A 14,113-nucleotide genomic window follows, 5' to 3' on the forward strand; every position below is an offset into this window, starting at 1 on the left:
TGTGGATGTGGTCTACCGTACTGTAGCCTTTGCGAAACCCAGCCTGCTCCGGAGGTTGGAACTCGTCAAGTCTAGAGGCCAAGCGATTTGTAAGGACTCTCGAGAACAGCTTATAAATATGGCTAAGAAGTGAAATAGGCCTGTAGTTCTTGAGCAGAGCACGGTCTCCCTTCTTAAAGAAAATAATGACAATACCCTTGCTCCATTCTTCCGGTGTAGTAGTTTTTTGGATGACGGTGTTGAACGTTGTGCATAATTGGTTGAGAACTGGTGTACCACTTGCTTTCAACAATTCTGTACTGATTCCGTCATCCCCTGTAGCTCTGTTATATTTTCTAAGCTGTTCCAAAGCAGCCCTTATCTCCTCTATACTGACGTCGGGCAAGTCTTCCGTATAGTGGCGGACTAAAACGGCTCGGTGATCATTCTCTGGGCGGGCAAAGGGTTTGGGAGCATGTGAGGCATAGATACTACGGTAGTAGCTCTCCACTTCAGTGAGGACTTCTGATCTTGAGTCAACAATTCTTCCATCGGCAGTTTTGAGCTTCGGCCTAGTTGTTGCTGCCGTATAAACACTTTGGTGCCTTTGTTTTGTTCTATTGCCTCTTTTATCTTTGTTGTGTTGAATAGGCGAAGGTCACGCCTAATCAGCTTTCTGATTTTAGTGTTTATAGTTTTTCCATCTGACGGAGCAGCATCTGCAGTTTCCCTTCGCTGTTTCATCAATAGCAGGGTCTCGTTGGAGAGTTTAGTGTCTTGGCCTTTTCTGCTACGCTGAAAGTATTTATTGCCCACTAATGCCCACTTCTCTTAAAATTTTCACCATTTCGTTAGTACGCTATCTCCACATGGCAGTCAGTTTCCAACATGTCAAACCTGTTTTTGACTTCCAATTGGAAGTTTTCTGGGGGCTCCGAGATTTGTTGCCTAGTTGGTCGCAAGCCAGACTTTACCATACGCGATCTCTCCAGCTTAATGTCGATATTTAGGGGGCCGCGTACCAGCCGGTGATCACTACCAGTCTTAACCCTTTAAACCTTAAAACTCGAGAACGGCTGGACCGATTTGGCTAATTTTGGTCTTGAATTATTTGTGGAAGTCCAGAGAAGGTTTAAAAGGTAAATAAATATAAAAATGCTCGGAATTAAATGAAAATAACAATTTTGTTTTCCCTTTGATGTGTCCCCCGTCGGACGGATTCCTTTTACGTCTTTTATTTATCGATTGAGCCACTACGCAGTCTGCCGGGTCAGCTAGTAATACAATAAAATAATTTTTTCTTACACTATTTTTAATTCAACTTTATTTTCAACTTTTTAGTTGAATTACAATTTTTTTTTATTTTTTTTAAATATTGATTTGTCATCGGTCCTTAATAAGTATGCCAAATTTCGAGTTAATCCGACGTTTTGAAGGGAGTCATAATCATGTTCATAAATTCCGTTACATACATACACGTCTGAAGCTAATAAAAGCGTATTAAAAAGTATTTATTTCTCAGTGGTGTAGTTTAACGAACGTGTTTTTTTTTTTAAATGTAATATATCGTATGTACGGAGTGTTTGTTTGTTTGTTGCAGCGGGCAAGGGCAGCTCGTCGGGCGGCAGTAACGCCGCCATGGCCGCCGAGATGCAGCGCGTGGCCGAGGCGCAGCGCCAGTACCTGCTCGACCTGATCCCGGGACAGCACGCGCGCAACCCCTGGACCAAGAACTGAACGGTAACGGAGCAGCTGATGCACGAGAACACGACCTCCCTCTCACATGTCCAATGAATCGATAGGTGCTCCTGACCCTATTCTGCCTAAACCTTTCTCCACCCATGCAAAAAAAAAACTACCTGCAGCAAACGGCCCACCTGATGGTGAGTGGTCACCGTCGCCCATGGACATCAGCAATGCCAGGGGCAGAGCCAAGCCGCTGCCTACCGCTGAAAGTATTAATGCTGTACAGTTTTGCAAATTAACTAAGAGTTGCTCGGTAGACCGACGCTCTCAACGAGGCCTTGTATGCGCTGCTGAGTGTAGCGTACACAACTTGAGATTTATATAGGGAGAAATCATCGATAGTCAAAGGATATCCGTTTGTTATATACTTCGCTAACAAGATTTTTTTTATTTTTTTATTGCCTCTGTAGGCAGACGAGCATACGGCCCACCTGAAGGTGAGTGGTTACCGTCGCCCATGGACTTCAGCAATGCCAGGGGCAGAGCCAAGCCGCTGCCTACCTATGTATGTTGATATGGCGAGTACCGCTGTATATGAGTGTTGAATGTGTACTGACGCTTTATACTACGGTTTGAGTAAAGCGATGTAAAAGTGCTGATGTGAATGCGCGCGTGCCCTGTACTATACATGACTATATAGTACAAATGTAGAGACATGTTTTTCTTTAATTTTTCTTTATTGCCTAGATCGGTGGACGAGCTCACAGCCCACCTGGTGTTAAGTGGTTACTGGAGCCCATAGACATCTACAACGTAAATGCGCCACCCACCTTGAGATATAAGTTCTAAGGTATCAGTTGTAACAGTACAACGGCTGCCCCACTCTTCAACCGAAACGCATTACTGCTTCACGGCAGAAATAGGCACTCACAACGGACTCGCAACACGTCCTAACACCAGTAACATTCTGACCCCATTCTGCCTATTCAATAAACTTCTCTCCACCCATGTAAACATTTTTTCCTACCTAATCAGCATTACCCTAGAGTGTAGGTGAGCTCACGGAGCTCAAACCGGAAGTATCGCTAACACTGACCCTAACAAGAGCAGTACTTCGCAGAATCTACCACCGGATCGGAAATGCGACACACTGAGAAGATCCGGCGAGAAACTCAGTGGGTTGTGTCTGAGGGTTAATTTACGAGGTTATTTGCGAGGACGGTGACCGATTTTTTTTAGTAAAAACCACTATAGACCGGTTATTGGCGTCGAATTATAAGCCCACACGAGTAGGTGCCACCAACCTTCCTCTTTCTGTCATGTAGCAGTTTGGAAGTTGATTACTGGTGGTAGGACGTCTTCTGGGTCCGCGCGGGTAGGTACCACCACCCCGCCTATTTATGCCGTGAAGCAGTAATGCGTTTCGGTTTGAAGAGCTGGGCAGCCGTTGTTCTGTTATAAATAAAACCTTAAAACTTTTGTCTAGAAGTTGGCGGCATTTACGTTGTAGATCCGGTAACCGTTTAACACCAGGTGGACCGTGAGCTGATCCACCCGTCTAACCAATAAAGAAAAATCAACAAATTTTATATTTCAAATTATTGAAACTCATGTCTCAAGATCATCGGCAAATTCACTTAACGATTTCTCTGGAATGCGCTAGCCACTTAATACTAGATGAGCCGTGAATAAATCGATGCCTCCAATGAACACTACTCTTAACTCAAAATTTTGAAATTTTCATTTCTCACGCAAATCGCTTCATTATGTTAAAAGTATTATAATTAATCATTATTGATGGGGTTCGGAGCAAAAGTAAATCAGCTAGTTACAAAAAAAAAACCATAAATATATCTGCAATAATAAAGATTTTATCAACTTTTTCCGTTTAAACGCTCCTCCTGTAAAGCTACGAATTTGGAGTTAGCGTAGTATTCATTGGAGGCATCGAATAATAGTAGTTACAATCATGTCTCTCATTCTAAACTTTGTTCTTTTCAGTTCATCGGAGTCAAAAAGCGGATGCATTTTAACAATATAAAATATATATCTTAATTTTAAGATAACTCTTAGGTTAAGACGAAGAATTTTCGAATGTTTTTCTAATCAATGTTTTGCACAAAATAAGAATAAAAACAATTAAATACGTAAGTAATGCTTAGATAAGTTATCGGTTGACAGTGCTGTATTAAAAAAAAATGAACTAAGACGCGTCAGCCCTAATTGAGAGCTTTCATCTTTACTCATGAAAATCATTTGGGTTTGGAAAATAAATACGCTGTACGTATTTATTAATAAAGAGGAGTGTTGAAAAAAAAAATCGATATTATATCGATGTTTATGTTCTGTTCGAAAAAAAATCGATGTTTTAAACATTATCGATATGTAATCCATGAGTGTTTGTGAATTTGGACAGATTCGTTTACAATGTAACCGTTGATTCTATAATTGCACCTCTAGAATGAAAGTGGCTTAACTAAAATTTTTAAGAAAATGAGTTTTATACTTTGAATGGCCGTTAAACATGTCTATGAGTTTATTAAAATCAAACAGCCTCTTTTAGTTTAGAAAAGAACGCTAAGACGCATTAAATGAAGCGCTTACCAAAGTATTATAATTGAAAAACTAAAATAAAAAAAAATAAAACTTTAATTATTTTTGGTGTTTACCAAAAAAATATTTTTTTTGGATAAGCCACATCAATTGTAAAGGTGCGTAATGTTTTTCTTTTTAAACATTTCAAAAAATATTTTACATTCAAGCTCTTCAACAAGGATACGGATCATGCAGCGAAACACTTTACACTTGTAGGGCAGGGCTACCCTTGCATATTAGTCATGACTTCGGACCTCAAGGCGGGTGACGGTATTCACGTTGTGATGTCCATGGACCGGTGACCATTTAATATCCGGTAGAAAGTGAGCTCGCAGCTAATTCGTAGACAAAAAATTATTAAAATTAATATTCGATTTTTTTTTATAAAACCATCAAAATAACATTTATTTTAATTTTGTCTGTTTGTTCCGGCTAATCTCTGGAACGGCTGGACCGATTTTTACGGGACTTTCACTGATAGGTAGCTGATGATATAAGGAGTAACTTAGGCTACTGCTTTTTAGACTAGCTTCGTACCGCGGTGTCACACGCGGTTCGATAATAACCGCGGTTAACATCGCGGGATTCAGCTAATTGAACATAAAGCCGATGTCACTTTCCGATGGACACTTAGCATCGGGTGTACTGTGAATTATCGCACGTGTGCTCTATAGTAGAAATGTTTAATTTTAGCGAAAACGGGGAAACTTGATTTCGGTAATTATAATACTAGATGATGAATTGCCCGGTTTTTTTTTTTTATAAATTGTGTTTTTTTAGAAATTATATTTAAATACGAATTACATATTGATAAAATGATGAAATATTCCAAGATCGTTTAGGCATTTTTAAGTGAACATCTTACCAACCTCTCAACCTTAAAACAAACACTCATTGGCTTCGGGTGGCTTAACAACGCCATCTGCTGAAGTAGCTTTAGTGTTATTGTGTCTTTAAAGCAGTTAGTTGCTCTCAATTAAGAAAAATAGTATTATTATTCGCCAATAGATGTCGGGAAGAGTCATAAAGTTGATTATCGATAAAGTTGATTATTGAAAACACGAATAATTTTCATTTCACACGAAAAACATTTCCTGAAAATAGATCGTAGCTAGATCCGACTTATCGCTCCCGAAATCCCCTGTATACTAAATTTTATGAAAATCGTTGGAGCCGTTTCCGAGATCCAGATTATATATATTTATATACAAGAATTGTTCGTTTAAAGATATAAGATTAGTGAGGTAACAGCTTATTATCGATCGCGCTGCGAGCTCACCGCGCCCGGTCCGACGTACCACTAACGTAAACAGCACTGTTCGTTTGTCCGTACGCGTGAAAGTCGAGAAATGATTTTTGTATGATTTTTATTTAGTATTAGGTAAATAAAAGAGATTTGTGAAAATTAAATGCGTTTTATTTTTATGTATACGTATAAAAAGGTGGTGCGGGCGGTCCGTCAGTCCTTGAGCATTATGGCCGATTTGACGAGTTCCTGAAAAGGTAATTAGTTTTATAGATTTTAGTTAAAAACAATTTGAGAAGCATCCATACTTTGACAAGAATGGTATATAGTATATATTTTAAATAGATATTTATTGCTAAGATAGGTGGACGAGCTCATGGCCCACCTGGTGTTAAATGGTTATCGGAGACCATAGACATCTACAGCGTAAATGCGCCACCCAGCTTGAGATATGAGTTCTAAGGTCTTAGTATAGTTACAACGGCTGTCCACCCTTCAAATCGAAACGCATTACTACTTCACGGCAGAAATAGGTAGGGTGGTGATACCTACCCGCGCGGACCCACAAGAGGTCCTACCACCAGTAATTACGCAAATTATAATTTTGCGGGTTTGATTTTTATTACACGATATTCCTTCACCGTGGAAGTCCATCGTGAAAGTTTCTTAAGTACGTATTTCATGAGATAAATCGGCACCCGCCTGGGATTCGAACACCGGTGCATCGCTCAACACGAATGTACCGGACGTCTTATCCTTTAGGCCACGACGACTTCAATTACGACTATTTACCTATATATTTATGTAGAACAAATATATACTATGTACCTGGTGATCGTCCAGGTATTGAAGGTCGGTATCGGCTCCTAATATCTGAACTGCGTCTACGATAACATCCGCAGCCTTCTTAACGTTCTTCGAGAATGTTGCCAGAACTTCGCTCACCGAGACCTGTGTTACGACGCAATAAAAAAAAAGTGTGTGTGTCCGCTCCGACGCACGACTGGAGTTTACTGGATATAAAAAATTAAACGAAACAATACGAGAAATAGTTCTATATTACGACAACACGATACACAACAGATTATTAACAAATTAACGAGACACAAAACAAACGACTAACAAATATATGAAAATACAATAATGAGAGAAACGTGCGATCAGTACGAGGCTTTGTGGCGGACTGCCGGCGCAGCAGCCCGGCGTCACCTGCGATAACGCGGCCGCGCGTTGGCTCCTGATTGGCGCGCGCACGCATCACGCAATCAGGAGCCAATCAGGCGCATAAAGCATTTCGTGTGACATGCTAGGCGCATAACGCATTTCGTGTGACATGCTAGTACGATTTTGGTCCCCATAATTTTCATACCCCGGGCCTATATATGTAAATCGATTCTAAAGGAGTAAACTCCAAAAACTTGCACTGTTAATGTATCTGTGTGCTTAGTGCGAGTTTTTTAACGTTCTCGATAGCGTAAAAGTTAAGCCAATTTTGTAGGTATGCAGTTGGAACAGCGCCCCTAGCGGCAAACGTAGGCAAACGATCCTATTCCATACGAATATGAGCTAACTTTTACGCTATCGAGAACGTTAAAAAACTCGCACTAAGCACACTGTTGTAAAGTTTACATACTTTTTTAGACGTGGAATTTCAAAACATCACTGGTTAATAGGTTGATTGTAGGTTGCGTGCGTCACACACAAGCATACCAGACATAGAAAAATTAGAAATTTCGAGAATTAGAATTTAGGGTTCCCGAAGAGTACTTATTGGGTTGCAAATTGTAAATTTCTAAGTTCACTGGTAATTAGGGGTACGAATAAATCTTGATAGTCAGTGTACTTATTAATTTTACGATGAATGTAAACGTCGATTCAGAGTTATATTTTTGTATATTTTTTAAAGCTATACTTACGGATTTTTCATTTTCCCTCCAACAATCGTAATCTGTGACTAGTGCCACGGCAGCGTAACTCAAGCCGGCTTCTTTAGCTAACACAACCTGTCAATGTCAAAATGAAAGTGAATACAACACAGAACCATGGCGGGTAAGGAGCACCATCTCAGTGTACTAAAAGTGTCCGCTAAAAGTGAGCAAATTAAGGTAGCGCGACAATAACAAGTGGAAGGTTTTGAAGTTATACTTCTTTAGGTGCGTTAGGAAAAATTCGGAATATAGCCGCAGGTGAACTTTCCGAACCGTACCGAGAATTACCGAATTTATACGATGTCAAGAAAAGGGATGTCCAATATGCGTGTTTGAGGATGTTGTTTAATCGACTTTTTTAAAATTTATTAAAATTTAAATAAAAAAATAAATAAAAAAAATTAATAAAAATAAATTATAACTTCTTACGCGCGAACGTAAGTACACGCAGCCTTTTTTTTTAAAAGGTTTTAATATAATTATCATATGTGAGGAGCTCACGAATATTCAAAGCGATTAGATTAGCTGTGACGTCATCAAGAGTGTGTCCTGTATTTTTTCATTAATGATAGCTAGGTATCGAAATGGTAATTCGAATTTTAAAAATGAATATTATTGAGTTTTGCTTGGTTTTTAAGAAGACAAGTACAATTATTGGTAGATTACCGAAGTTCTTAGTCGTTTGTGGCCACGAAAACTGTGAAATATTCGAAATACAGGAAATCATAAATAGAAAATAATCTACGCAAGTTTAAGCTTAAAAAGTTTAAATACGTCAATACTTACCTCAGGGACAGTTGTCATGTTTACAAGATGGCCACCCCATTGTCTATGGACCAAGCTTTCGGCGCGACTTGAGAATCTAAATTCAGAACAAAATGAAGAGCATAGTTAATATACAGTTAAATAAAAAGTCACTCATTTGTTTTGTTCATACTTAAAGGGTTTCTTTAAGTTTTAACTCGTAATAATTATGGCTTATTAACCGTATAACAATCTGTGAATGTGCATCGGTATGCGTAAATGAAAGAAAGTCTACTCCGACGAAGAGTTCGACGTGTGAATTAGCTCATAGACGCAACTCACTGAGTTTTACGCCGGATCTTTTCAGTGGGTCGCGATTCCACTTATTTAATTGATTCTGGGAAGTACCTACTGCTCTCGCCAGAGCTAGTGTTAGCAAATTCTCTCCGGTTGAGCCCGTGATCTCACCTACCGGTCCACGTGAAGTTGGAATAGCCTCTTAATCTACCAACGATACGTAAGAAAAAAGGCCACATCCAGCCAGGGCATGGCTTCTCGCGTACTTCCAAAAAATCCATCGAAATAATACTGAATTCCCATAATTTTACTAGGATTTTATTTTAATTCATCTCTCTTACCGATTACGGCCATTAGTTGCTCGATATTTTAGCCAATTGTTCCATTTTTCAATCGACTTTTTAAAAAAAACATTCGAATCACTTACAAATACTAAAGTTTTATAAATATTGATAGTTAAGTGTTTATTTTTCCAAAATATATCTACGTCATTGAGAGTTTTAAAGTGTTTGTTGAGTGTTTAAGTGTTCTTAGTGTTGAATACAGTTTTTAGTTGTACTTTGGTGAAATTTTATATATCCCGAACCCCAGCGCGTAACAGTATGTGTAAATGAATGATATATAATCACCTGGGTCCCTGTATGACAACCGCAGTGCCGGTTTCATGGCACGAGTACCCTCTGGACTTGGCCGCGCTGTACAGTGCGGCGCGCGCCCTCTCACAATACGCCGGCCGCATGGGCAAGTGGCACACGCCGCGCGGACCCCCCTCCGTGTTGTCGTAAAACGTGCACTTCCGACCCCAAGTCCTTGAAATAGTTTCACAATGGAAAATACCGAAACCGGTGTGCTTAGTGCGAGTTTCTTAACGTTCTCGATAGCGTAAAAGTTAACCCAATTTTGTATGCAGTTGTGCTTAGTGCGACAGCTTAACGCTCAGACACAGCCCACTGAGTTTTTCGACGGATCTTCTCAGTGGATCGCGTTTCCGATCCGGTGGTAGATTCTGCGAAGCAATGCTCTTGCTAGGGCCAGTGTTAGCAAGACTCCCGGTTAGGGCCACGTGAGCTTACCTACTTGTTAGATTACGTTGATATATCCTCTCAAGGCTAGTAAAAAAAAACTAGCTTTTAAGGTTCTCGATAGTGTAAACGTTAACTCAAATTTCTATGGAGTTGGAACGTTCGCCTAAGTTTGTCGCTAGGAGCGCTCTTCCAACTGCATACAAATTTGAGTTAACTTTTACGCTATCGAGAACGTTAAAAAACTCGCACTAAGCACTATTAATTTTTTTTAAACTCGTGTAGATTATCGCAAACGGTTTACTTGCTCAATTAAAAGCCATAAGGATTAGCGTCAGTGTTCAAATTTGAATAGAGGATCGCGGGTAGATGTGATCGGCTTGTCCACCGGTAAATTCTGGTTCGCGAACGTACTATGCTGAACAGGGCTCATGTCCATTCTCTAGTTTATCCCTTAGACGCCCTCTATGATACCCAGGAGTAGATATGGGGGATGCTATTCTAAGCCTACACAAACCACACACTGCCTTCTTTTGAACTTGCATGTAACAGGTCAAAGACAGATAAGCTAGGCAACGGCTTGGCTCTGCCCCTGGCATTGCTGAAGTCCATAGGCGACGGTAACCACTCACCATCAGGTGGGCGGTGTGCTCGTCTGCCTACAAGGGCAATAAAAAAAAAGGTATAAACAAACCTATCAATGAAATCGTCCAATATGACCAGATCCCCAGGCCTGTATTCTTCAACTAGAGACCCAGTGGCGGTCGTGGCGAGGATGTGAGTGCATCCGACTTGCTTCAGTGCCCAAATATTAGCTCGATAGTTAACATCGCTAAAATTAAAAGTATTTAGAGATATTATAGTATATAGATTAAAATTAAAACAAATTTTATGGTTTAATCTAGTTATTTTTAGTGTCATTATAATATTATATCATTTATTTATTATTTCGTCAGTGATGTCGGACGACTGGTACCACAAAATTAGTTTTAATCACGTATCTATACGAATTGTGGATATCGACGATAGTATTATATTGTACCTATATTCGATTTTTTTTATTGCTTAGATGGGTGGACGAGCTCACAGCCCACCTGGTGTTAAGTGGTTACTGGAGCCCATAGACTTCTACAGCGTAAATGCGCCACCCACCTTGAGATATAAGTTCTAAGGCTTCAAGTATAGTTACAACGGCTGCCCCACCCTTCAAACCGAAACGCATTACTGCTTCATGGCTGAAATAGGTAGGGTGGTGGTACCTACTCGCGCAGAATCATAAGAGGTCCTACCACCAGTATTACGTTTAGATTACGTTTAGGTGGGTTAAAATTTTTAGAGATGTACATAATATGCGTAATTCTACAAATTGTAATTTAATTATTAACGGTTGGTAATTGAAAAATATTGATTGCTCGTGCTATAATATATTATACTCCGACAATTGAAATAAGACGAGGCGAGAGTATGTATGCTCAGCGCCAATGAAATCGCGATATATTAACTAAAGTTTATAACCAACCTAGGTTGAAGTTGATGTTTTCTGCCGTGTCGTGCCAGCAGAACGCATTGGACCCGTTTGATTTGACCCTCTATCAGTACGTCCGAGGGTCTCCCAAACGGTGTGACCACCTCCTTTTCGATTTGATTCTCGAAAAGCGTCGGATCATCGAAGCCCGAACCTCCGATAATTCCGATCTGTTTGAGAAAACGAAAAAGAAAAACACTTAAGCTGCAAATCCTGCAATGCGCTTATAGGTATCAAAATATGGTGTTAACCCTTTGCACTCGAGAGGTGAGTATCGTTCACCGTATGATTTAATTAGAAACAACAAGAATAATGTTAAGGACAGATATAAAAAACGCTAACAAGATGCCAGTCATCAAATAAAAACAAACTATCCGGTCATCGTTCTCGTCGATCCGCCATCGGTCAAGGGTTCGGCAAGTAAATTAACAGACACAGCCCACTGAGTTTCCCGCCGGATCTTCTCAGTGAGCCGCGTTTCCGATCCGGTGGTAGATTCTGCGAAGCACTGCTCTTGCTAGGGTCAGTGTTAGCATCACTCCGGTTTGAGCCCCGTGAGCTCACCTACTAGTTAAGGTTACGCTGAAATAGTCTCTCAAGGCTATCAGCTTAAGTAGGAAAAAAAATTAGGATGCATGCAAAATCTAGAAGACACTTAAAAATAATAACGAAAACATAACGTAAATATAACGGAAACATTCCAAGACCTCTTCAACCAATTAGATACATTCGAATTCAAATGTGTTCAGATAATTACGACAAAATGTTCATATTAAATAAAACAACAAAATCTTTATAATAATTTATTTTTAAACAATACACAAACGAATATTCTATTTGATTTTTAATAAGTATATAATACTATTTTCCATCTAAGCCTTGTTGAAATTTAATCTCTTTCGTAGTTTCATGCGCCTTTTGCAAGCTCTGTGCAATTTCAAAGAATCGTTTCGATTCATCCTGGTTTTTCTCAACTCCGTCACCTTTTTTGTACATTAAACTGACATTGGCACAAGCAAACATATTACCTAACTCACAAGCTCTTTTCGCAAAACGGAACGCCTCTTTTTTGTCTGGTTTTATTAGATAATCTATGTTTTTATTTTTTTCAGGATTATGGGGGTTGAAATCCTGAACGTTTTTAGGTACACCAGTCAGATACATTCCGGAGAGGTAGTGGCACGCCATATCATCATTTTGATCGCAGCTCTTCTTGAGGCAGTTGTATCCTGAAATGGAATGATTCTATTAATGAACAGTGTTGTATTATTGTTGACAAAAATACCATATTTTTTTAAATATATTTTTGGAAAATCTTAACTCTAACTATTTTCCCAGGACAAAAAACACAAATAAAATAACAGTATAGAAAAATAAATTGGCGTTGATGGCAGTTTTTATAACACAAGCCAGCAGTTTAGAGCTTCAGTGCTATTGCTGTCACTATGTCCATTAACACAACTATTGGATCAATGACTCTTGAATTAACATGTCATATGGGAGAAACCTGTACTAATTTATCCTTTTTTGCCTTCATGAGGTTCTCGTTGTGGGGAATGTTGATATTAACCAATACTACTCGACGCACAGACGAATCTATAATCCTAATATCAGATTTATTACCAACAATAGGCCTGTTCATAATAATAAATTGGTCCTAGTAAAGTACATAGTATGGCTATATACAAAAACTTGTCAAGGTTGGTATTAGTAATAAGGTACATACAGCAGAATCAACACAACCATCACAATATTTCAACATAATATGTCTAATTCTCTCATGGATGGTGACATGCCACGAACCTAACATGAAAATAAGACTCTGAAGTAGCAGCTATATACATTAGAAGCATGATACGTACATAATTATAATTTGCGTAATCACTGATGGTAGGACCTCTTGGGAGTCCACGCGGGTAGGTAACTATACTTGAGACCTTAGAACTTGTATCTCGAGGTGGGTGGGCATTTACGTTGTAGATGTCGATGGGCTCCAGTAACCACTTAACACCAGATGGGCTGTGAGCTCGTCCATTCATATAAGCAATACATTAAAAAAAACCTGAGTTAACGTTAAGACATTTATTCCTAAATTAAAATTGTTATCCGTGCTTATGAAAACATTACAGTAATATCATGAATAATTAATATTGATTTACCTTTAGGGACATCTCTTTGTATGTTAACGCCCGGTCCAGTAGCCGTTAGCAGCATCCCGGCATGTAGACAAGCACCAGGGTCATTTAATTCGCAACCTTTTTCGAAATAAATTAGAGCTTCGGCCGGGTCACCCTTTTCCCTTCCCCTCCCTATTAATGTATAGTTTCCTATTTTCAGGCATGACTTTCCGAATTTATATTCTAAACAATTACTTTTGTACACTTTAGCGGCCTTTTCGAAGTCTTTTTTGATAGCTTCTAGATAATCGGCTAGCAGATGACAAACTTCCGGTTTTTGCTCCTTATAACAACCGAAGCGATACTCTATTCCAATGTTTTCTATATAATCTTTAACTTCATCTTCTTTTTTTAAGTCATAAGCCATTTTGATTTATTATTTAAACGATTTCACGAGACCTTAACTTGAAAGGTTAGGGTTAGGTAACACATGAAATGTCAAATAGATAAGCTTTATCAGTTTATAAACAAAGCAGTACACCTACTCTTTTCATAAAATAAATGAAATAAGACCAACATTATTTTGTAGTAATTACAAATATAACTAAAGAAGAATTTGGATTGAAAATGTTTATATGACACAGACTTATAACATGTATAGTAATTGAAATTAGCTTTTAAAAACATAATAATTTAGTTTTTTACCTTTATTTTTCTTACATCGCCCATATCGACAGAACTGTTCAACACTATACACACCGATACAAGACGTTTCCTATTTCAGTTAAATAAGTAACAGCTTATATTATGTGTTTACTTTTATAATTTATCTAATTAAGCACCGGAACTTCAGATTAATTAAAGTCAAACTCTTTGCCTCGAATTGTGAGAATCGGGAACTGACCGGAAGTTTATATTTTTTTACTAATATTTATTGGCTTAGATTCTAGTCCTTTAGCAAAAAAAATTGTCTG

At 38.8% G+C, this 14,113-nt stretch overlaps 3 protein-coding genes across 11 annotated transcripts in view; 1 reads left to right on the forward strand and 2 right to left on the reverse strand.

Annotated features, from left to right (window-relative positions):
- LOC114243346 (transcriptional repressor p66-beta simjang) overlaps positions 1–5,665 on the forward strand; it is a 42,843-nt gene extending 37,178 nt beyond the window's left edge. For 8 of the 9 annotated variants that reach the window (XM_089738963.1, XM_089738969.1, XM_089738970.1 and 5 more), the window contains 2 exons: positions 1,580–1,719; positions 3,667–5,665. In XM_089738963.1, coding sequence (XP_089595089.1) covers positions 1,580–1,716 — 137 coding nt within the window. In that variant the 3' untranslated portion in view covers positions 1,717–1,719; positions 3,667–5,665. Of the gene's footprint in view, positions 1–1,579; positions 1,782–3,666 lie in introns of all 9 variants that reach the window. The other variant, XR_016325531.1, reaches the window with a different exon arrangement.
- Positions 4,875–13,986, reverse strand: Mtap (methylthioadenosine phosphorylase). Its single transcript, XM_028174828.2, has 8 exons — positions 13,845–13,986; positions 11,017–11,192; positions 10,192–10,329; positions 9,105–9,284; positions 8,221–8,296; positions 7,423–7,509; positions 6,335–6,457; positions 4,875–5,755 (listed from the first exon to the last, which is right to left on the reverse strand). Exons 1-8 carry the CDS (start codon positions 13,866–13,868, stop codon positions 5,720–5,722), a joined length of 840 nt encoding a protein of 279 aa, XP_028030629.2. The 5' UTR covers positions 13,869–13,986; the 3' UTR covers positions 4,875–5,719.
- On the reverse strand, positions 11,813–13,765 carry Coa7 (Cytochrome c oxidase assembly factor 7). The gene is made up of 2 exons (XM_028174829.2): positions 13,182–13,765; positions 11,813–12,251 (listed from the first exon to the last, which is right to left on the reverse strand). Exons 1-2 carry the CDS (start codon positions 13,564–13,566, stop codon positions 11,884–11,886), a joined length of 753 nt encoding a protein of 250 aa, XP_028030630.1. The 5' UTR covers positions 13,567–13,765; the 3' UTR covers positions 11,813–11,883.
- Positions 13,987–14,113: the final 127 nt, after the last annotated feature.

This window comes from Bombyx mandarina, chromosome 28 (genome assembly GCF_030267445.1).
Source record: "Bombyx mandarina strain Sakado chromosome 28, ASM3026744v2".
Taxonomy (NCBI): domain Eukaryota; kingdom Metazoa; phylum Arthropoda; class Insecta; order Lepidoptera; family Bombycidae; genus Bombyx; species Bombyx mandarina.